This window comes from Peromyscus leucopus, chromosome 10, assembly GCF_004664715.2.
Source record: "Peromyscus leucopus breed LL Stock chromosome 10, UCI_PerLeu_2.1, whole genome shotgun sequence".
Lineage (NCBI taxonomy): Eukaryota > Metazoa > Chordata > Mammalia > Rodentia > Cricetidae > Peromyscus > Peromyscus leucopus.
Genome location: NC_051071.1, coordinates 88,267,554 through 88,291,146, shown reverse-complemented (window position 1 = coordinate 88,291,146; position 23,593 = coordinate 88,267,554). Strand labels below are relative to the sequence as shown.

The 23,593-nt window shown below is 50.6% G+C and overlaps 1 protein-coding gene across 3 annotated transcripts in view; it reads right to left on the bottom strand.

The window, feature by feature from the left end:
* Nucleotides 1–5,224: 5,224 nt before the first annotated feature.
* Aff1 (AF4/FMR2 family member 1) overlaps nt 5,225–23,593 on the bottom strand; it is a 165,134-nt gene continuing 146,765 nt past the window's right edge. For 2 of the 3 annotated variants that reach the window (XM_037209233.1, XM_028867300.2), the window contains 10 exons: nt 22,242–23,225; nt 14,516–14,622; nt 13,447–13,693; nt 12,892–12,983; nt 12,662–12,722; nt 10,057–10,190; nt 9,440–9,511; nt 8,768–8,905; nt 6,603–6,826; nt 5,225–5,769 (listed from right to left, as the gene is read on the bottom strand). In XM_037209233.1, coding sequence (XP_037065128.1) covers nt 5,648–5,769; nt 6,603–6,826; nt 8,768–8,905; nt 9,440–9,511; nt 10,057–10,190; nt 12,662–12,722; nt 12,892–12,983; nt 13,447–13,693; nt 14,516–14,622; nt 22,242–23,225 — 2,181 coding nt within the window. In that variant the 3' untranslated portion in view covers nt 5,225–5,647. The remainder of the gene's footprint in view (nt 5,770–6,602; nt 6,827–8,767; nt 8,906–9,439; nt 9,512–10,056; nt 10,191–12,661; nt 12,723–12,891; nt 12,984–13,446; nt 13,694–14,515; nt 14,623–22,241; nt 23,226–23,593) is intronic. The other variant, XM_028867301.2, reaches the window with a different exon arrangement.

The following is a 23,593-nucleotide window of genomic DNA, read 5'->3' as shown; positions in this document are numbered from 1 at the left end:
CATACCAGTTCTCACCCTTCCTAACGCTGTGACCTCACCTGGCGCTGACCCCCAGCTGTAAAGCTCTTCTCGTGGCTACTTCGTAACTGTAATTTTGCTACTGTTATGAATCATAGTGCAAATATTTTCGGAGATAGAAGTTTGGCAAATGGTCACGACCCACAGGTTGAGAAACACAGCTTTCTGACACTCCCAAATTACAAATCTCGGGATCTAAGAGACAGCTGGTAAGATGACTCAGTACAGCCACTGCTGAAATGTAAGGTTATGCAAGTCTTTGTGGGGAAAAAAGTCACATACCCAGAAGACCCATCTTTGATGACCCGTCTCTCAAGGCCCCCCTTCAGCTGAGATCTGTGTGAGTGGGCACAGGCTCCCTTTCCTACACTTAGACCAGTCACCTTCACCATGGCCTTGCTCCGTGGGTCATATTCTGTCATTAGGACTAAGAGGACGAAAATGGAAAACAGGGTTAAACCAGTCTTCTGTGGCCTTTTCAATCTGATGAAGTAGCAATCTCATAAATGACAAGACCAGAGAGGTTAAGTGACAAGTTCAAAGCCACAGAGCTAGAAAGCTGAGGTGCTGAGGTCCAAATCCAGGAAATCGGAGCCAGTGCCTGACTCTTGTCTAATGTCAAGCAACTGTTGAGGTGAGGGCCAGACAGCCTCCCGGTCCCTCAGCGCTGACGGTTCTAGAGCTTGTCTGCCACAGCAAACCAAGAGAGGCTCCTAGCGTTCAGGGTGGCATTTCTTCCCCACATCAACAATATAAACATGCTGTGAACACAGCAGAGCAACACTCTGACCGTGGCTGGCAGCTTGGCATGGCGACGTGTGCCAGCGCTGGGCAGGTGAGGCAGGCGGACCTGTGAGCCTGAACTCAGCCTTGGGCTCCAGACAGACCCTGGCCCAGCAAACAAACAAGAATCGCCATATTTGGGCAAATTAAAAACCACAGGCTCAACTCCAGTGATTTCTCTAAATTTTTATTAAATATTTTTTTTCCTACAGTTTGATCTTGTGGAAAGGAAAGACTGTGAAGATGAACAAGTCAATAATTACATTTTGTAAAACAGCACTTAATCCTCATTACAGAGAAAAACAAAAGATCTGTGGCACGTTTTCTTTGGAAGGACCTTTTGCAGATTTTCTCCTTAAAAAAAAAAAAATTCTCTCACAGATCATGTCTGCCTCTTTCAAAGGATTCTACAAGGCAGCTAAATTTTATTCACAAAAGCCCCAAGTTTACAGTTCCGTTTCTGAAGCTGATAAAAATGTGGTGTTTCCCTTATTCTTGTATACCTTCCCGGGAGCAGCGAGCGATGTTTCCCGAGCTCACATACAAACCATCGGATTAGTGAGAGCTGGCACATTGTTTCATGGTAATCAAAGAAAACTCATTATTTTAAAGACATACCAGTGATTTTCATGATCACCTGGACAACCTATTCATTTTTAAAGCAATTTTAATAATACCAAGATTTGACTTTCCTCTAATATTATAAGAAAGTAAATATATAATATATAATATAATATATAATGGTAATAAATAAAAAAGGGAACCCTGCTCAGGTATCATCCAAAATATGATCACATTCAGAAAAAATTAAAACAAGATTCGGGGACACACGTGCACACACCCCAACATGAACAGTGTGTACTTGATATCGTGAGGGTGTGCAGTATTAGCAATACACACACATCATGGCCTGAACAAAGGCAAACTTAATACTGCCTGTATTGAGTATCGCTGAAACACCTAGGCAAAGCGAGTCCATCTTCCTCAGGTCAACCACTGTGTGGCCCAGCAGCGCAGCCTGGCCTGCCTGTCAGCGTGGCCTGTCAGCGTGGCCTTATTCCAGTGTCCTACGGACAGATGTAGCGACATGCAGGCCCCGGGAGCTCTAGGCTTTCCTTCCTGTCCTCTGGCTCCCTCAGGTGGGGAAAGAGGCCCTCCTTCTTCATCACAGTAACTGCTGATGTCGGATGCACAGTGGGACAGAATATAGTGTGACTCACCCCCAAGGATGTACAGCCACCTGAAGACATGTGCTTGCCAGTGCATCCTCAATAAGAGCACGGCCACAAGGCAACTGTTCCCAACGGCAAGCCGGTCGCCATGGCTGGACCACACACTGGAGGGTTACCCGGTAGAAATACCACTTATGGACGTGGAAGGAGAATCCCGACACCCTGGCCTTCTGCCCTTGCACTTCCCTTCCACGGGACAACAAGTTAAAGGCACAGGTCAAGTCCTCACACCCGTTATCTCCACATGGCCCAGAACCGACCAACAGCCCAGCTCCTCCACAGCCGCAGAGCCGCAGCTCATTAGAAAAATCGACACTTCTGTGTTTCTAGAAGGAGCCCACAACATTCTTAGATTTAAATATTGCTAAAGTTTTTAAAGACTGAAACAGATGAAGTGGTACATTTTCAACGATGTTTTGTAGTGTTGGGAAAATAAATCATTAAGAGAAAGAAGTAATCTGTAGGAGGCATGGAAAGATTTTTTTTTTAAGCCCAACTCATTTAGCTTAAGATGCACAAATACTCCTCAAACTTCACAAAACAGGAAAGTAAACATAAACCCTTGAAGCCGTGGCAAACCGGACAGCATTACTTCAGAAACTGTTTGGTCAACAAAGGCACAAGTACGTCTAGATGAATCTCTCGTCCTGTGCATCAGAGCCCGTCGCTGTGGGGCCCACGGTGCTCTGTAAGCAGGAATTCTAAGATCGAGGTCCTGTCCCTCACATCAATACACAAGGTGTCAGTTAAGGCACATTTTCAATTAAGATGGGGAAGAACCCGCTCAAAACGTCCTAAGATCTAGAATTAGAGAGAACAGAGGCGTGGGTGGGGTCCTGCCTGTTTAGAGGATGGACAAACATTGTCAAAACAGCTACAAAATAAATCAGGTACTTCCCATGCAATCATATGGATACATGGCTGGGCTGCACACACTGCTGCTCCTCCTCCTCCTCCTCCTGCTCCTCCTGCTCCTCCTCCTCCTCCTCCTCCTCCTCCTGCTCCTCCTGCTCCTCCTCCTCCTCCTCCTGCTCCTCCTGCTCCTCCTGCTCCTCCTCCTGCCCCTCCTCCTGCCCCTCCTCCTGCTCCCATGGGGCCTGCCCTCCTTAACAAAGAGCAACTGGCTTTAGCCACGTGCTTTTATTATCTAGCAGGGCTTTCACAAGTATCCAATTTTAATTATTTCTGAAAACATTCAACACTTGGGAAAAATGGGTGTCCCTCTACTTCCTGTTGCAGCCGGACAGGCCATACACACCCTTTGTAGTGGGAAAGACAAGATTCATGTTCACTCCCAATACGCTGCCTACTTCACCATGAAGTATATGCTCTTCTGTGGCTATGGGACCTCGCACATTCAAAGGGTTAATTTTACAGTCCTTCCAAATGAATCACCTGGGGAGGGGGGGAGTTGCCTTTGGGAACTGTAAGCTTATAGTGGAAAGTGCAGACGGTTGGAAAGGTTCTTCAGGCTTCCACCACGAGCAGTGACGCCCTGACAGCCACTGCGTGTTCACTCCAGTAAAAGGGCGGCCGGAGACCTGCTCGCTTTAGGACAGCGTTGCGGGGAACCTCTCTACAGACCACACTGGTACAAACGGGTCTGTCCAAATTCGTTAGTTTTCAAGGTACAAACAAAACTGTAGTAAACTGGGGAGAAAACAATCCAGTACAAAGGATGAGGCGGCCCGTTCTTCCTGCCCTGGCTGGGTGTGTTCAGTCAAGGGGCGCAGCGGCCTGCCGGCAGGACACACACACACGCTTTGGCACAATGTGCCTCGACCACACCCAATCACAGCCCTGTGACCAGCAGCTTGTTCTAAAGGTACAGCCCTTGCTGTCCGTAGACGAGCAACGGGAGAAGGGAAAAGATCCTCCAGAGTCCCCAAGCCAACGCTGCTCAAGAGGTGACCAAGTGCCAGGGACAGCCTGCCACATGCTGCAGCTCAGGTAACTTGAAGGAAACGTGGCTTTGCTTCAGCCCGTTAGTAAAAAGCTGCTTCGTCAGATCACGGCCACAGTCCGTGCTCAGATGTGCACAAGGTAGCCAGCCGTTCTCTGGCTTTATCCAAAGCAGGATGAAAGGCTCAGGACACACAAACACCCGGCATCACACTCACCTGCAGCCCGTGTAGACTCACCAAGGTACCAAGAAAGTCCATCCATCACCCAGTGACCCCGGGCACCCTCACTAAGATGGGCCTCCCGTCTCCACTATCTACGGATACAGACACACGGTGTGGCTGGTAGGAAGCGGAGACGGGAAGTGAGGAGAGCAAACAGCAACCAGCCATATAACACGTGCAAATTCTACCTTCTAGAAGGGGTAAAAGAATCGGCTTCTAAAGAACACTGCACTGAAGAGTATTCCAGTAATAACCTTGAGTTTCGGTGAAAGGCCTGTGCTTATGGGCAGGTGTGAATTCTGAGTGTGTCCTTTCACTTTCTGTCCAGTGGACTTGGTTTAATGTGGGCGGGGTAGAGCTTGGGAAGGTCACAGGTCCTCTTCAACGTCACCGAGTCACGGTACCTGAGAAGATGGTGAATTAATCCCACCCCCCCCAAATCTCCACATCCTCTCAGGGAGGCAGTGTCCCCTGGATAATCAAGGGCTTTGGAAAGTTGAGTTTTGCTATAAATATAATTTGTAGCAGAAAAATACAGCCTCTGTAGGAAGATCTCGAGTTCGTTCACTGATGCACCAGTTGCCACGGCTCTGGCGGCACCTGGGGATCTAGGAGACAGATGATGCCCAAGGCAGACACTGGCTCCCTTTGCCCACACACACCGTGGGAAATGAAAAACAATCGAGGGCGCTGCTTAGCCAGTCGCTTTCCAGGAGTGTGGCAGCAGGAAGTAGGAAGCTTCCTGGGATGCCATGCCGGGAAGACGGTAAGATGGATCCTGGATCTAAATGCTGCCGCTCCTCTAGGCTGACCTGGGATGCTCTCAGTGCAGCCAGAGAGACCAGAGCTGACAGTGTGCAGGACTCTAGGCACTGGGGGAGGGGGGAGAGGGGAAACGTCACCTTCAATCTTCTAAATGATAACACTCAGTGTCAGAGCCACTGTTCACTGCCGGAAGTGAGGCACAGTGGAATCCTTCACAACTTCTATTTTACAGGTGGCCATTAGGATTTATTAAACAATGTTTTCTTTAAAACTTGAAAAGAAAAAATATATACCCATAAAACCCTTCACCAAAAATTATTATTTTTTAAAAAAAAATTCCTTCTGGAAGTGAACTAGTGTGGCTACTGAGATGACAGGGATCTGCCTCTCTTCCTTTCAGTTGCAACTTGTATCCTATTGTCCAAACCAACAGAAAATAAAAACCAGAAATGTGTCTCGACCATTCATACGCCAGTCAGGCTCCATTGCACTTCTGTCCTTCCGCTGGGAAAGGCAGATCATTTACCATCGTCCGTTCTGCTAACCAGTGTCCAGCTGATGGCCACGCAGGCTTGTGAGTTTACGTGGGCAAGCGTACAGGCCATCTCACGGCGCTTCACTTCTTGAGTGTTGTCGACATCCCGATCAGACAGTCGTCTACACTGGATCAAGGCTTCCAATTGTGCAAAGACATTCCAAGGCATTGGGTAAGTCCAGCCTGCATTAGGGGGCTTTGGGGGCTTGTTTCAGCCGCTGCAGACCCTGTCTTGTGTAGTGCACCAGGTCCACCAGGCTGCTGTTGAGGGCCAAGACACGCACCTTTGTGCTGAGCTGAGCAAAGAATTCTGCAATGAAACCCAAATCACACATGAGTAAATTTACATGTACAGCATAAAATTAAATGAAGACCCATAGTCCAGGGACAGTATCCCCACAATATCCTGTGGCTCGCCTAGCATGCTTGTCGGTAAGTGCTGGCTAATTCTTGTCAGCCCACCTCCTCCTGAGTTGAATCTGTAACTCACGCCTAGTACAGTGGTGTGTGTAGTGTCCAAGTGATGCATTGTGATCAAGGAATGCACAAGAGGAGGCAAAGAGGCTGTGGGGAAATCGAGAGCTACAGCGCCGGCCATCTTCTTCTACCAGGAAGATCTAATGGTGGTCACCGGGCACTTGTGTGTGTGAACTTTGGCACGGGCACCATTCACTTCCCCTGACTCAAACCTGGAGCTGCCGGTCCTCCCCAGACAGGTCTCAGTAATAATGTGTGCTATGCTGTGTGTCTCGGACTGTAGCCAGTCATCTTAACATGCTGACAACAAACCGTCTGTGCGGCTTCACCTCGCATGTGCTGGGCCGAGGGACAGCAGGCCCGCACCTCTGCTCCAGCTCTGCCCTCTGGCTAGCGGTTTCGGTTCAGGCTGAAACAATGATGCCAACATGTGCGAAGAGGCAGAGTGCTAAGGCCAAGTCTAATTTGGCTCGGCAGAGATCCGGCCTCAGAAATCTAGCTCACACCACAGACCTCGAGGAAGATCTGCAACCGGTTAGGAAGCGGAGCGGAGGGATAAGAAGAGAAGCTAACTATCTCCGCTGCTGCTTCGTCAGACAGAATGTAAACAGGAACCAAAACACCTCCCACCGCCACGCCACACCGGCCACTGCCAGGGCCCCTCACCTTTATTCTTCTTTGTAAGGGCCTCCGCCTGTTCCCAAAGGTCGAAGGCCTTAAGGACGTGGGATGTGATGGTGACGTACGAGGAGGTCATGTTCTGGATGGTGACCGGGGTACTGATGGTGGCCGGCCCCCCACTGCTCCCCATGCTACCAGCACTTGACTGGGACCCTACGGAGCTGGCAGGAGAAGGCGTCGGGGAGAGGGGGGACGGAACGCCTGTGCTTCTGCAAGGATGGAGAGAGACTTGGTTAACCACGTAAACTAGCAGGTTAAATTTCAGGGTGTGTTCCCCAAAAACAATAATGGCTGCTAAAGACACCCTTAAAAGATCACAGGCACATCTGGAAGACTGACCTGGGTTCTCATCCCGAGCTGTGCCTCCACTCGGCAGTAAACCTTGTCAGACCCGACTCTCCGACCTGTGGCCGTACCACAGGGCCAACACTTGAACCACTTTCTATGCGTTTCTCTTTCATTCTCTGGGTCACAGCAGCACAGAGGTAAAGTGCATGCCCGCCTCCTACTCCTACTGAGCAGTAAACACAGACTGGAAGAGACGAGCGGCAGGCTGCGCACAGGGCGTGTGGTTCAGGAGCCCCAGCACTCTCCTGCCCCTGGCTGATGGCCGGCCTGGTCCTACAAGCTCACGGGCTTCCGTTGGGCCCAAGGAGGCCAACAGCTCAATCACAGAAGCGTGATAGAAGATGAAGATGGAAAGACGGGGCAGAAGCCGCCGCATAATCAGAGCAGTCAATGCCAAACACTAGAGAGGGAGCTGCCCTGGGTGGGGGGCTGCTGCATCCTGGCAGCTGTGGGGGTCGTCACAGAGAAGCTGTCCTAGCGAAATCACGTGAATGACAGACAGCAGATGCTCTCGGACCAGACTCCTTCATCACGATGTGGTTTTGTTTGTTTGCTTGCTTTTAATATGGAACACTTCGCAGACTTGCATAGGGCCATGCTAATCTGTGTATCATTCCAATTTTAATATGCGTGCTGCCCGAGGGAGTACAGGACGTTCTTTAAGAGGCCACTTGACGCCCCTCCCTTTTTGATTGCTAGACATGGGTCTGAATTATATTTAATGCTCTCTAAAAGCAAGGCCCAGGAGGAACAGGACTCCCTGAGGAATACAAGCAAACACACGGGTGCAGAGCTGCATACACTCAGGACATGAGGCAAAAAGGGCACAGGTTCGAGGCCAGCCTGGGCTATCAGTGCGGTCCTGTCTTAGAACAAACAGCGCTGGGCTAGACCATGAGGAGCCACATCCCAACATTCACGCTCACCCGAAAACAGCCTAAGGATTCTGTTTGTCAGCATCTTACAGCAAACGTGAGCAGTTTCTGTTCAGACTATGGGTCCTGGAAAGGGCCAAGTACACATGGTTCTCGGCAGCTCTTGTTTACTGAAATGTCAGGAAGATTTATCAAAGTAAGGAGAGGGGACACCAGTTTCTGTTGGTGGTGGTTTGCCTCCAGGAGTTGTGTGAGCTTAGACACCTAAACATGCTTGAAATGCCATACTGCTGCTTCTATAATGGTCTGCAGTTATACTTTTCCCATTGTCCACAGCTTAACTTGAGCCATGCCTGAAAATATCACTGTTCATCTGGATTCAACGGAGAGGGCACAGTCTCATTACTGTGTTGTTAAAATTGTTCTACTATTGTGTGCGCTGAGATAAAAACCAAGAGACCCGCACTGGCTCAGCACTGCACCGCCCTGGAGCCCGCACTGGCTCAGCACTGCACCGCCCCGGAGCCCGCACTGGCTCAGCACTGCACCGCCCCGGAGCCCGCACTGGCTCAGTCACTGTTACTAATCTCTTGCAGCTCATGCCTTCTCAACTGAACTTGTATAGCAAAAGATGCAGCGTGGAGAAGGCTCAGAACTGTAACTTGAGGCCACCCACTGGGAATCTTGGGATGTACCTATTGGCAGGTAAGAGAGGATCACTGTACCTTGCATGGTATCTCATCAAAGTAAATTTAGTTTATACCCGTTTCCCAGAGGGTCAAAAGGAGCTAATGGTTAAAATTTAAGCAGCCAGTACACATGAAGGTGAACTGCAGGATTTGTGAAAAACTCAAAATCACAAACACATAAAACATTGCACAAGCAATAGGTGAATGACTTGACTGTGTGCTGTTTAACCATACTTGCCTTGCCATGCATGGAGAAGGTGCCTGGGCCGCTTTGGAAGAACTCTTGAAGTGGTCACTGAGCGTGCGAGAATACTTCATGACCACGTCCTTTTTACAGCGAAACATCGCCATGTTCACCAGAGACTGGCAGCGCAAACTGTGAACACAAACAGGGTCCCGTGAACGGGGATGACCTCACGGCCAGAGCTCCGCCAGTCAGCCCTTGGGAGCACGGTGGGGTGCTCTCTGGCGGGGGAAGTCGTCTCCAGCACCTCACTGCCGCACTGCACGCCACCACCAAAAGTAAACGTTGGCAGACGCAGACACACACATACACACACACACACACACACATCACCTGACTCCTGAGACCAAAGCAGCCCCCAGGGGCAGAAGAGCACAGGAGACACCGTTTCCTGATGGCCGCAGTGGGGCTCACTTGCCTCTGCCATAATTTTCACTTTAAGAAAACAAACTTATATCCAGGTGTGCTAGCACACACCTTTAATCCCAGCACTGGAAAGGCAGAGGCGGGCGGGTCTCTACATAGACCAGGCTGGCCTCAAACTCAAGAGTTCCAGGACAGCCAGAGTTATGGAGAGACCTTGTCTCAAAAAAAAAAAATTTTTTTTAAAGATAATTTTTAATCAAAGGAAAATGCTATTTATACAACAAATGAAAATGTACGTACCATAAAACGGCAAATATCTTTTCTTGTGCTGGCGCCGTGGTATCTGAGAAGGATTTTAGTGACATTGTGAACCTGCAGGGAGATGCCAAGGTGCCTGGGATTAATTAACCAGGCCGGTTACAGGAGCCCAGGTTTGCTGGCTGTGCCGGCTCCCTCTCCCATCTTCCAGAGGACGTGAAGATGTGCGCAACACAGAAGCCCAGGGCTTAAGAGCAACCACAAGCCGCTCAGAAGACCTGGCCCTGAGCCTGCTCTCTCCTGAAACCAAGCTTGGCCACATCCTCGATAAACCCCCAACGAAATGCAGGGAGCATGTGCGGGAGAAGACAGCCGATATGAAACCTAAGCTGGGAAAACTGCCCCCCTGAGACTCAGCGTCCTCTTCACAGCACTTGGCAAAATGACCCAGTTGTACCCGGTCATCTGGTGCTCCCTCATCTAGAACACACTTTCATCAGGACAAGAAAAAATCTGTGGACCAACCCAGAGGCTGGGTCCTGACAAGCAGGTGCTACCACTGAGCTACAGGGACCTTCCCAGGGTCCCCTCTTTAGATGTCTTCACATCCAGTGAGGGGAGAGACAGATTTGGAGGATGGCAGACACCCCAACACTTACTTAATGAGGTCTACAGTTTCCGAGTACACAGCGTACGCCAACTTGGCCGAGCTTTCTGACTCGGTGGCCATCCCACACTCGATATAGGACAGGACAGCTTCCAAATACTTGAAGGCCTTTCCAGCCTTGTCCGCCTGTGGGAGAAGAACACGGGCTTTGTGAGGCCACAGGGAGCTCTCAGTATCCTCCTTCTCTACTGTCTTTATTTACTCCTGATCAGAAAGACACGAGAAAGAACAACAGAACAAGACGAATAGTTACAGCAGTCAGCTCTGACCTATGAAAGTGGCTTCTAGCAAAACCTGACTCTCAGAACTTCACCGGGCACCAAGGGCACCGCCCCGTTAGCGACGGCAATCGCCACTCGCTGGATACCTCTGAGAAGCAGGCAGCCAGCACATTCACAGAACAGACACGAGTGTCTTGATGGAGGTCGGGGTTTATCATCTTATAGGCACCTTATATAAAATATCTAACTGATCACTTGATGGCTATTTGTCTCCTTTGGCACGTTGGTTTTTTTGTACAAGGACATGCCCTGGGCGGACAGGGACAAACTCTCAAGGTCCCCTCCAGGAAATGTGGAAACAGAAACAACCAGATTCTGGTGGTCTGCCCAGTCCCGAACCCACGAGTGGCATGCAGCCAATTCAGCCCAGCAGAAATGTGGCGAACAGCCCGTGTCTCTGCACGTGGCGTATGTGGCACACACTGAGAGCCGCGTCTCTGCACATGGCGTATGTGACACACACTGAGAGCAGCTGGCTGACATGGGCCGCTTGTAGGCTTGACGAATGCTTCCATCTGATGTGTTCAAAAGGGAAGAAAACAGCAAAGACACATGTTGGAAGCACGGAGGCAGATCCATCTTAGGCTGCTCTGGTTTCCACGTGCTGCTGCTGCTGCTGCTGCTGCTATGCGCCAGCGGTAGGGATGCAGCAGTTCTTCCCCCGATGCGCATCTTACCACTAGGGGGACCGACTAGGGTGTCCCATGCACATCCAAGGGCACACACAAGCATGCGCCTGCGCTGCAGACACTCTATAAAGCTTGGTATTTTTCCTAGAGAGCATAAGCTCAGAAAAATGAGTGACAGGAAGAATGCAAGTCAAACTAATGTGCCTCGATCCGCCGTATGGATCGTTACTAGTTTTCCTCTAATTCCCTTTATTTTCGTGGATATGGCTGCTTTGTCTGCACGTGTGTATGTGCACAGTGAAAACGTGCTGTGCCTGCAGAGGCCAGAAGGGGGCGTCAGATCCTCTAGACTGAGTTACAGGTGATCGTGAGCTGCCATGTGGAGCTGGGAACTGAGCCTAGGTCCTCTGCAGGAGCGGCAGGTGCTCTTAACTCCTGCAACCAAGCCCAGGACTCTAATTCCCAAACCCAAACATTTAAAACAATTTCTCTTGGGCAGTTTCCAAAGTGACTATTACCCTTGGTGTAGAAATGAAGTTTGGTATACCAACCAGGCCAGGCCCACTTCCTTAAGGGCTCTGTGAGGCTAACAAGGGCACGCCTGCCACAGCTCCTACAGCATCTTGGAGAGTGGGGAAGAGGCGGTGGAAAGGGCAGCACTGCTTGGCACAGGCTGAGCCGCCACAGTCCAGGGTAGGGTGGGGTCAGTGCTAGGGCCAAAGGGCACCCAGATCCCTCACAGCACCAAGCACGGGAGGTAACCAAGGGCCACTTTATCTGGTAAACAGGGGACTTGCAACCTGGGGTAGAAAGGCACAGGCCAAAGTCCTGGTGGCCAACGGGGGACAGCCAAGTGAGGTCACAGAGAGCCCACAGGCCTGCATGCATGTGGGTCTGCAGGGGCAGTCTGTCCACAGTGCCTTCCAGGAGGCCAATGACGCGGCTCGGCGGGCAAGAGAGCGTGCTGCCACGCCTGGTGACATGGTCTGACCCGGGGACCCACACGGCGGGCAGAGAGGACTGACCCCTGAGAATTGCTTCTGACTATGGCACAACCCCAATAAATGTAAGACCCGGGGCACATGCCACCCCACCGAACTGCTGCAGGGATGTAAGGACACACTTGGTGTCTACAGGAAAGCCCCTGGCAAGTGAGGACATGTTTACAGTCTACACCCGGCACTGCCTTCCCATGGGCATCTATCCCTCAGATCGGTGCACAGGATCACTCTGGGAGGCAAAGAGGCGTCCTCACCTTGTGCAGTGTTAGGGTGGAGAGACTGATCGAATAGTAACCCGTTCTGTACATCTCAAGGGCTGACTTAGTGGATTGGGAAGAAAGCATTTATACACTACACCAACATCACATAGATCAGCTTCCACTGAGTCTGTAAGTCTGTACACAATCAGACTGAACTAATGGAGCCAAGGGACACAATTCCCCTAAAACACCCCAGGCCTCGGCCATTACGACCTTGACTGTCCTGCTCACAATGTGGCTAACAGAAGCCATACTCCTCCTGCTGCCCCCCCCCCCCCGCCCCAGAACCCCCATGCAGAGTCTTCCTACCGGCTGCCCCACCCCCATACACACACACTCCATGCTGCGCAATACAGCAGAATGGAGACCACAGTTTTGCCCCTTGATCAGAGACTGTTCAACCAAGGGCGTAAAAACCGGACTGACCATGGCCTCTGCTTTGCACTTCAACTTTTTAGCCTCCTTCATGTGAGAGTCAGCTTGCTGTCTGCAAAAAATAAAGAAGACAAGACAGGTGTGGATCATACAAACCTAAAAAGTCTACCTGGGGGCAAGAGAAGAGGAAAAGGAGAGGGGGCGTGGCAGGGAGACGGGAGGGGGCGTGGCAGGGAGACGGGAGGGGGCGTGGCAGGGAGACGGGAGGGGGCGGGGCTTACCTGTCAGGCTTCACTTGTGGCTTCCCTGGTTTACAGTTACCATTTGGCAAAGAAGGCACTGGGAAAGGGTTTGCAGCTTCTCCAGAAGACCCCTTTAAAACACATGCACATCACCCCTCAGTGGACAGGACCATCGCCCGGGCAGCAACAGCCCTCCCCGAGCCCAGGAGAGCAGTGTGCCGAGTAAGTCAACCCGCAGTCCAGCTCGGTTCAGCACTTCCAGAGCTGTAGGTTTAACTGAAGCTACAGGGAAGAGCAGGTAACACCCACCAGAGCAGCCCCACCCCCAACTTGCCCCAGACTAACTGGAAGCCAGGCCGCCTGATTTATTTCCCGTTAGGATCAATAATTGAAGTATTTGAGATTAAAGTTCCGAATGAAGACCTGAACTAACCCATTTCTTAAGCCAAGCATGTGACAGAAACACATGAAAGCTAACGTGACTTTTCTCTGGTTCACTTTAACAAAGGGCCCCCCGCCCTCCACCCCCGCCCCCACAAAAACAGACGGATGTCCTGACCACACTCCTGCCCGCCCACCGCTGCGCCTACTTACTTTGTACTCGGAGCCCCTGGCCTGCACTTTTCTGTGCTTGGGAACGGAAGGGTCCTTGGAGTTGTTCTTGGTGCTGCTGGCACTTTTGGGAGGGTCCTGACTACAGGTGTCTGCGTCCGGCTTTGACCGCTTATGTGCAGTTTTGGTTGACTTCTGGGAGGAGGAGGATGACGAGGAGGAGGAGGATGGCACAGGTGGAGGAGGAAGCATTTCCTTTCTGGAGGACTCTGAGGAGGGCCTGGGTGTCCTACAGAGGAAGACAGTCACAGCAGAACACTTAGCACGGCTCAGCCCCCTGCTCAGCCCCACCCCCAAAATGCACTTGTGATGCACTTATGTTTGCTGGGTCTCTTGTGAGGCAATTTCAAATAAGTTACTTTTTATAATCACTGTTATTTTATATATATATTTATATATATATATATATATATAGAGAGAGAGAGAGAGAACATATATATAGAACACATATATATATACACTATATAAATATATTATATTTATAGTCACTATAATCAATAGTCATATTGACACTACAACTATCATCTGTCATTTCTCTCACACTCACAAACACAAGAAGGCCGTGTAGCTCTTACTCATCCCTAAGACAGAGCACTGAACTTGAATCCCAAGTCAAAGCAAGACCCAGCAGGAACCCCAGGGCTTTGAGCAAATGTTACCCATTTCCCATGCTGCTAAATAAACAAACAAACAAACAAATAAATAAATAAATGAGAGCAGGGAAACAGTGATGGTACTCTTCTTATCTGTCCTATGCCTATCCTTAGCAGGTATAAGGCCCTGAGTTCATCCTCAACACCACTAAAGAAAACAGTAATCCTCAGTATTTAGGAAAAGCTCCTTAGTGGAAATGTTTCCGATAAATCTAGGTCTGCTGTCAGAGGAGTGTCAGCTCTCACGAGGCCTTCGTGGACAGGACCCTCATGAATGAAGACACCATTGGCTCAGAACACATCACTAGGGCACTGTCTCTAGTGCGGAAGAAAGCCTTCTGTCCCGGCCCCCGTGGCCTGGCTAACCATCCCGGGCTCTTCCCGCCGGCCATACTCACTTTGTTTTGGAAGATTCGGGGTGGGAAGATGAAGGAGCACAGTGTGGCTGGACTTCCTTCTCCAGTCTGACTCTCTTGTTATCATGGTCTTTCTCTGAGTCAGCCTGCTGTTGCAAGGGAATAAGCACAGTGAGTGTTAGGAACCACCACACAGACGGAGGAGGCAGACGCTGCAAAAGGACCTAGTTGACGACTAGGGACATCTTGCAGATCGCGCCCTCACACACACTAGAGACTGCGTGTGATGCGGGTGGAGAAAGCAACCTAACACAGTGATGGACTTCGGTGAGGCTGTCCGAGTGCACGTAATGTACTTTGATCAGTTCCTTCTCTTGGCCATCCTTGATGCTTGGGGGTTCTTCTCCTACTCTACATCACTCCTGTGTGTGTGTGTATAGTCTTCCTACTTTATATATATATATATATATATACACATACATATAGATACACACCCTGTCTCCTCCTTTATGTCATTCGTGTGTGTGTGTGTGTGTGTGTGTGTGTGTGTGTGTGTGTGTATCCCTTCTCCTGCTTTATCTTATACATCCATACAGAGAGAGAGGGAGGAAGAGAGGGGGAGAGAGGGAGAGAGAGAAAGAAAGGAAGGAAGGAAGGAGAGAGAGAGAAAGAGAGAGAAAGAGAGAGAGAAAGAGAGAGAGAAAGAGAGAAAGAGAAAGAGAGAAAGAGAGAAAGAAAGAAAGAAAGAAAGAAAGAAAGAAAGAAAGAAAGAAAGAAAGAAAGAAAGAAAGAAAGAAAGAAAGAAAGAAAAGAAAGAAAGAAAGCGAAAGAAAGGGCATAGTCCTGTCTATGTAGTTCCATCTGTCCTGGAACTCACTGTGTAGACCAGGCTGGCCTCAAATGCAGAGAAATCTACGTGGCTTACACTTTAAGGTGGCTAATGAAAAACAGTTACCTGTGTGGTTCACTCCCACCTTACTGGGCGGCACCAACCCATTTTGCTAAAGGTGACCCGCACACTGGGCTCTACACTGATTTCTTCCCCTCACTTGGCGTTCCATAGACGCTGCGTTGGTGCTTGTCTCCTCTTCTCCCCCCCCCCGCCCCCCATTTTCATGTCATGTATGTCCTCTTCCTCCCCACCCCACCCGGCAAGAGCTCGTCTTCCATCAACTTCCTAGTTTTACTGGGGCTTTAACTTCTCATTAACCAACATAGAGAAGGGATGATAATCACAAAGTGGAGAGAATAAAGACAGTTGTTGCAGCCGGGCGGTGGTGGCGCACGCCTTTCATCCCTGCACGAGGATCTCTGTGAGTTCGAGCCCAGCCCGATCTACAGAGAGAGAGTCTCTTTCAGGACAGCCAGGGCTACATAGAGAAAACCCTGTCTTGAAAAACAAAGACAAATCAGCTGTGGCTGAAGAGTCGGCTCCGTGTGTAAGAGCTTACTTGTACACACATGAGGACATCAGTTCAAATCCCTAGAACCCAGGTAAAAAGCCAGGCATGACTGTGCACATGTAATCCTAATGTGTCAGGAGGATTGCTGAGGCTGGATGGCTGCCAGAATTGATTTCAGTGATAGACCTTGTCTTGGAAATATGGCAGGAAAGGGATATAGCATGATATTCAACATCCTCTTCTGGTCTCTGCACTGATGTACACATCTGTATATAAATGTGTGTACATCACACACATACAGACACACACACACACCATTCCCACCTATACACATATACATACTAAGCACATGCATACACAGAATTATAACCACTGTTATAGAAGACTGGGAAATGCACCCCGATGGACCTAGTAACAAAATCTGGTATATGAGGCAAGAAAGGCCTAAAGCCACGACTAAAATGCTCCAGTCCACAGCACGGTGAGCACAGACCTGCGGCAGACTCTTGCAGTGGAAACTAGATGTGAGGGGTGCTGGTGTGCACAAGAAGACGTCAGCATCCCTGGGACGGGGTTGGCTCTGCACGGAACGAGGGGAGCACCCAGCACATCTCCTGGTTGAGAGGCAAAGATGGATGAATGAGACGCTGGAACAGGGGCCCTGCCCCGGGGGCAGCACTTGTGCGTAGCACCCGGCCACCTGAGGCCCAGAGCTTCCGAGGCTGCAGATACCCTGGACAAGCACTCCAACCAAGGGACACGTCCACGTCTGGAGAGAACTAAGAGGAGATGAACTCACACACGAGATGCCGCAGCACGTCCTAAATGGAAGGTTATGTCCAGGCATGACACACGCAGAGGGAAGGCCAGACACACACTGTCCACACAGGGGCCAGGAGGGGAATGGGATCCGTTTCTGCTTGTTATCTTCTTGTTGCCTGGGGTATGCTTGCTATCACAATAAACCACACACATTCCTCCTAAACACATGGCAAGTAAGTTTCAGAGGAAGGTGCTCTTCACCAGCTGACTGGAGCTGGAGCCTGTGCCAATCATAAGGAGCCAGCTCATGGGAAATCAAACATCGACTTGACGGCAGGCATCTGAAAATGTACACACATTTATATACAGATGTGTACATCTGTGCAGAGACCAGAAGAGGATGTTGAATATCCTGCTTTATCCCTTTCTGCCATATTCCCATTTACATCTCACCTGAATCATTAGCTTTCTCTTGGTACTTCAGACCTCAGAAGCACAGTACCCAATGCCTAAGAGAAAGGCCGCCATGGAACCAAAGAAGCAAGAGGCCCCAGTGTGTGCCCCAGTGGGCACATGGACGCTGCCTCTGGTCTGAAAAGGCCCAGACTTCTCCAGAGTGGCAGTAGTGTTTGTCAGCTCGTATGTAAACCAAGAATGGCAGCTGAGGGGCGCAGCGGCCATCCTGGAAGCAGCAGGGCTGCATGGGAACCTGGAGAGGCTAGACCAGAGAGAGGGTCCCCAAAGTGAGGGCACACAGTAGTGGGTGCTGAGGATTGAGAATTGAATTCCACGAGCAAGATGTACTAAGTCATAGGAGGCATGGGGTCTTTAGCTTTTTCTGGGTGAAAACATTGCATTCTTTAGGAAAGAAAAAGGACATCTCTCTTTTTCTTGTTGTCAAGGGTCTGGAATCCCTTTTCTGGGAAGACAGGCTTCCAGTGGTGCCTGCGCTCTCCACAGAGGGCCCGACAGCTGCTCACCAAACCCAATGCACGGTTGGCTTTTCTCAGCCTGCGGTGGTGGGGTCTGGCAGCCTTTGGCTGATGTGCCAAGTGCTGCTCCCCCCACAGAACGGGACAAAAGAGCGAGAAGAAGAGCTAGGGCTGTGCAGGCCCTGCCTCCAGGGTGGGCAGTGGCCTGGCACCTGGCTTGACAGGCTGGTCATGAGGGTGCCTTGTAGTTCAAAGGAAACCAGAGGCAGCGTTTTCTAAAACTGACCGTCACTTGGGGCCACAGGTTCTGACTCATGGAAAGATCCTGGGAGCTTGGCTATGACGGTGGAGACAAGAGGGTCTGAGGAGGAACCTAAGACCCTGGAGAAGGGGTGAGCATGGGCACTGGGCAGGGGGCATCACTGAGCAATGGAGGTGAGAAGCCAGAGGAACGCTGTAACCGCCCTAGTGCGTGCAGTCACCAGAGTCAGAATTTTGACCTTGAACGCTGTGCCTCTCTCAAGAATCTTCTCAGGACATATGTGTACACAGAAGAACGAGCAAGGGAGAGGACGGACCAGTGGACCGCAGCAGCTAACATGAATCTCCTGAGCAGCCATGAGATTCTGAGCCTCTCTGGATCTCAAGAAGAAAGCACTAGAGAGGAAAATAGACCAGCTTTACCTCTTCCTGGTTAGGCAGACACAGGTACTGATGACGTAAGCCAGCCTTCGCTGCCACATGGCTGCCATGCTCTCCAGCCAATAACCAGGCAGCAAGAAAAGAAACCTAGAAGACTTTAATAAATTCTAAGGCATCAGATGTCACACCCTTGACTGGTAAGGACAAAACTTGGGGTTACTAACCTGGGGGGATGAGGGTAAGAAAGGACAGTTGGACTTTGGATCGAAGTCAAAGGCAGAAGTAACTGTCCCAAGCATAAGAAACGTACCTTTTCCTATCCTCTGTCAACATAAATAAAGGAGTATATAAATGCACTGATCCCCGCACCAAAGGTGATGGTTTCTTAGTTAATGAAACAATTGTGCCAAGAGCAAGGCTTCAGTGAACTTCATTCCATTATTTGTTGAAATGACCAGTAAGAAAGATCACCTACTTATTTAAATAAGCCTACACTTGTAATCCCAACACTTGGGAGGCTAAAGCAGGGTCTGGGCTTCCAGGCCAGCCTGGGCTACATGGTGAGAACAACACAAGATTGTGAGAGGCAATCTTCAGGTGAATGGATGAAATGAACTATCATCTACAGAAGAGGTAAGCACACAGTAGGGCTCCATGTGGAGCTCAATGTCTGCTAGAGTTTCTTAGAATGCTTCCAACTCTGGTGTTTTTTGTTTTGTTTTCAAATCAGAGAGGCATAACCCTAGCTTAAGAAAAGAAAGTGGATGTTAGTACTTGAGCTTCTAAACTGCAGTCAATAGTTGGAGTGAGGAGTATTCAGTTCAGGTGTATCTACCTAAGATTCTCCGCTGTGCCTCGGAACTCTTCCAACCCAGTTCCCTCGGGGCCACATCCGATGGCTTCATCACAGCTACGAACACCACCGAGTCTTTCTTGTTGCCTGGTTTAGAGTTTGCATGGCTGGAGACTGAATCCAGGGCCTTAAAAATGCTAGGGAAGTGTTCAGACACTGAGCTCCATGCCTACCTTACCGTGTGGTCTCTGATATTCATGAGTATGAAGGTTAAAAAGCCTTTAAAGACTCTGCGAATCCTCTGAGAATTTTTACTAAATTTCATAACAGGAGAGGGAGAAGTTCTGAGGGGTCTTTAAATAAACCGCACGAATGTGAAAGATTTGGAGCACTCTTAAATGTGTTTAGAAAACCTTTTCTAATGCTCACACTGAAAGTGAAGGCCTTCACAGCCTAAATTTGGGAATAGTCTCAAGTTAAAAAGAAGTCAGGACAACCTCTGGCCCAGAGCCAGGTTCCCGGGTCTGCATACCAGGTGACCCACAGGAGCCAGGGAGGCCAGGGAGGCCTGAAGGGCCGCCACGGTGCTGACGCACAGAATGAGTGGCATACGTAATAGCTCCCACACGGAAGGACATGTGACTCTGGGGGTAAACACAGCAGCCGACTCTATTCAGTCAAGCTGCTAACTAATGACACACTTCAGGCAAGAATTCCTGGCGGCCTTGTCCATGCTGGCCACGCTCACAGCACACCCGAACAATGTCTCTACCCAAGCATCAGCGTCCGTGAGCGCAACGATGCGCTCCACTGCTCCCAGCCCTGGGGGCATCAGGATTGCCTAGGAATTTAAAGAATACCAGAGGGGGAGGGCCCCCTGCCGTCCCCGGGTGACGAAAATGTGGTCAGGCTTTATCACAGCCAGGATTTAAACCAATGGGTTCCATCTTGACCCGTCTCACAGTCAGACTCCCAAGCCAAATCCCTCAGTGCTTGCCAGAGCTTTGTGTATAAAGTGAGGACATGACTGCTGCGAGGTATGGTTGAGGGGAAGGTTTTTATTGTAGATGTGAGGGAGAGAACAGCCAGAGGCATCTGGAAGAGTCCAGAGCAGGGAGAGAAAGCAGTAGACTGAACCAGGGCATGAGGGGGTGGGGAAGTGAGGGAGGAGGGGAAGACAGGAAAAAGGAGAGAGGGCAAGAGGAGGACGGGACCAAGAGCCATAAGAGTGTACGGCCCAAAGGCAGGGTTGCATAGAATCAGAAGCTGGGACTGGGAAGCCCATGAGCTGGAGAAGTTTAGGGTGGTGGGCAAGATAGATCTGTGAGGCGCCAGGATGCCAGCATGGACTCTGTAACAAGTATTTGCTGCGGTGCTGAGGGAGCCTGGAGGCCAGCAGCGTGCACTTTGGTGTGCTGGCAGGCACCAGAGTTAGCATCTGTTCTCAGTTTCTTTCGGACCAGACACTTCGAAGAACTCAATTAAGTGAACTCAATTGTGCGCAATTAAGATGAGGAAATCATAACTGCTCCATGCACTGAACAAAAATGCTTCCCTGGGCCTAACCTAAATGAGCTTTCCCTGAGCCATGCCTGCAGGGTCACCTTCTTCCAAAGGGAAGATGAGAGGGAGGAGCCGGCCTAGACCCCACGGACGGCTGGGATCGGCTCTATCTAACAAGGCAGCACAAGACATAATACCCCTCCACTGCAGTGGAAAGCAGAAAGGCAGACAAATAGTCTATAGAAAATAAACCAAGGCAGCTAAGAGGGGATTTGATGGGAGACCTTGACACATGCCCAGAGACAGCAGATGCAGGAACACTCTTTCCTAAACAGGACCACCACAGATTCCTTGATAACTTTTTTGTCACAGACAGACAGACACACACTCCACATCTCATTCTGAAAGCTTTTCAATCTTTCTGGCTAGGTGATGCAGAACTTTAACTGGGAGACGGGAAGAGGCCAGTGATTTCTGGGAGTCTGAGGTCTGCCTGCTCTGCATGACATGTTCCTAGACAGCCAGGGCTACACAGACAGACTGTCTCACCTCTACAGCCCCTCCCAAAAGCCTTCCTGGCTCTTCTAGCTCAAACAGCATCTTCAGCAAGCACCTGAGTCACCCCAAAGGCGTTGCCCACAGTGCATGTGCTGGTCACGGAGACTCTGGCGTCTCTGACAACTGGGTTCTAGAGAGGAGTCGCCCTTTCCAGTTTGCTAGAGTCGTGCCGTATCTTTAAACAGGTGGATAAGTCAGCTGGGCCTCAGGCACGACGGCAAGCTTCACGGCCCTTCCCGTTATTTTCAGCTCCTGTTCCACTGCTGAGTAAGACATTTGTCATATACTCAAGAGTGCTAAATCTCATCCCGTCGGCATGACGGTTAGTCTTTTTGTGCTTTTGTGTCAAGATCTGGGCAGGTAGTAAGAGCGCCCCTGCGGAAACACTCCCTAGTCTTACCTCATCACAAAGAAGAAGAAGAAAAAAAAAAAAGAGCCAGAACTCAACAGTTTAGAATAAAGATGACACTGCCCAAACCAGCAGCATGCTTAAGTAATGGAAAGTCTCAAAGAAGGCAGGCTTCCCGTGAAAACCATACCAAACAGCAGGTGCCCAGCAGTCTGCAGCTCACCCTACCAGTTCGCTTTCCTCAAGATCTCTCATCCATATGCTTTAATAGCTCTAGTAACAAAGCAGGGATCATGACAGCAATTCTTTAAAAAATTCAGAATACTAATTATCATTCCACTTCACGGAAGACCTCAATTTCCAGGACAAAACATCATATGCCAGAGAGCGAACAGTGATCTCTGCATGCATAAAAATGTGCCCTCCGAGTGCGGCAGGGTGTGGAGAAAGCTTACTTCTTCAGTGACTCGGGGCCCCGACACAAGTGACTGTCTGCAGAATGGGGAGAGGGTACAGGCCAACAGAACTCGGAGGGGCAGCAGGTCCAGTGCCGCTCAGGCCAACAGAACCCGGAGGGGCAGTCCAGTGCTGCTGGCAGGGCAAAGGCTTCAGCCTCTGCTAGACAACTCGAAGATCCCTGGCCATGCACACACCGCCAGGCACGTCACGGCACTCACCTTTCTCTTCCTGGTCACTCTGTGACCATGCACACACACACACACACACACACCGCCAGGCAGGTCACGGCCCTCACCTTTCTCTTCCTGGTCACTCTGTGACCATGCACACATGCACACACGGCCAGGCACGTCGTCACAGCACTCACCTTTCTCTTCTTGCTCCCTCTGCTGGGGCTGACGCAGCTCCTCTTCTCGGAGTCCGGCTTCTTCGCTGCTGCCAGCTGCCTGTCTTCCGCTTTCCGAGGACGACCCCCCTTCCCCGGGGGCTGGGGAATCCGGGTGAGAAGGTCGAGGGTTATCTTCACCACCAAGCTCGTCGGTGGTGGAGCGTCCCTGAGTGGTGAGAGCAACTTGGTGTCTCCCAAGGGTAACAGGAGTCTGTCTTTCCGGCCGTCCTCCTGGACAATCACCGCCTGTCGGCAGCCACTAGTCCTGACGCCACTGCCGCCCCTGCCGCCGTGGGGTGGACCCTGGCTCTGGGACAAGGTGACAAGAGCAAAGTGCTCAGGGTTCCTGTCCCCAGCATTGTCCTTTGGAGGCTGAGGGCCTGAGAGCGCCTTGGAGGGGGCCGGAGAACTCTTGTGCTTCCTCTTCTCGTTGGGGGTGGGCCCCGCTGCCTGCGGCTTGGGCACGACTGCCTGGGGCTTGGGCGCAGGAGCCTCAGGCTTAGGCTCCCTATTGCCCACAGCACGAGGCCTGCCTTTCGTCTTCACCTTGGGTTTGTCTTTGGAAGTCTGCTCTTTTGAGCCATAGGGAAAGGGTCCAGGTTCACCGTCCACCTGCACGTTGGCCTGGGGCTCAGCCTGGCTAGAGCCCTTGGCCGGTTTTCTGGGTTGCTTGGCTCCGGTAGTTTGCCGAGGTGGGGGCTCCTGCTGAGCAGGGGATTTCTGGCAGCTCCTCTTCCCGGGCTGGGGCCCCTCAGTGGCCCCTCGGAGAGCTTTGCTGGAACTCTTGGGGGGAGGGTCTTTGGACTCCGGGTGCTGCTGGTCAGAACTGCGCTCGCCATCCTTGCTCTCCTGGCGCCAGCGTGGAGACTCTGTGTTCCCCCGACAGTCGAGGGGCACCGAGGGCTGGCTGACCTTGGTCAACCAGTTGTCCAGCTGCCACTTGTTTGTTGTCGGAGGCTCAGGCTAGAAACCAGGACAGAGAAAAGTGTTAACCGGTGTGGATACAAACTCTTCTTTTGTGTTAGTGGTCCAATTATACAGGGCTGCCCCCAGGAGAATTGCCCATTCTGAGCCTAGGAATTTACCTTCCACTCATCCCCCGCAAATTACAAATCAGAGTCTGTAATGAACGATTTTGCAATTTGAGAGCTTTGCCTAATAGATACCAACTAATAAGCAGTTGGCAACTGCTGAGAAGTCTTCGTGGAATGTCTTTTGTCCTGATGGTTATTTATGGTACAATTTGAACAGAATGAAAACACTTGACTTGTAATGCAGGAGACAGGGAATAAAAAGAACCCTTTTACCAACTGATAGGGACTCTGTCTAAC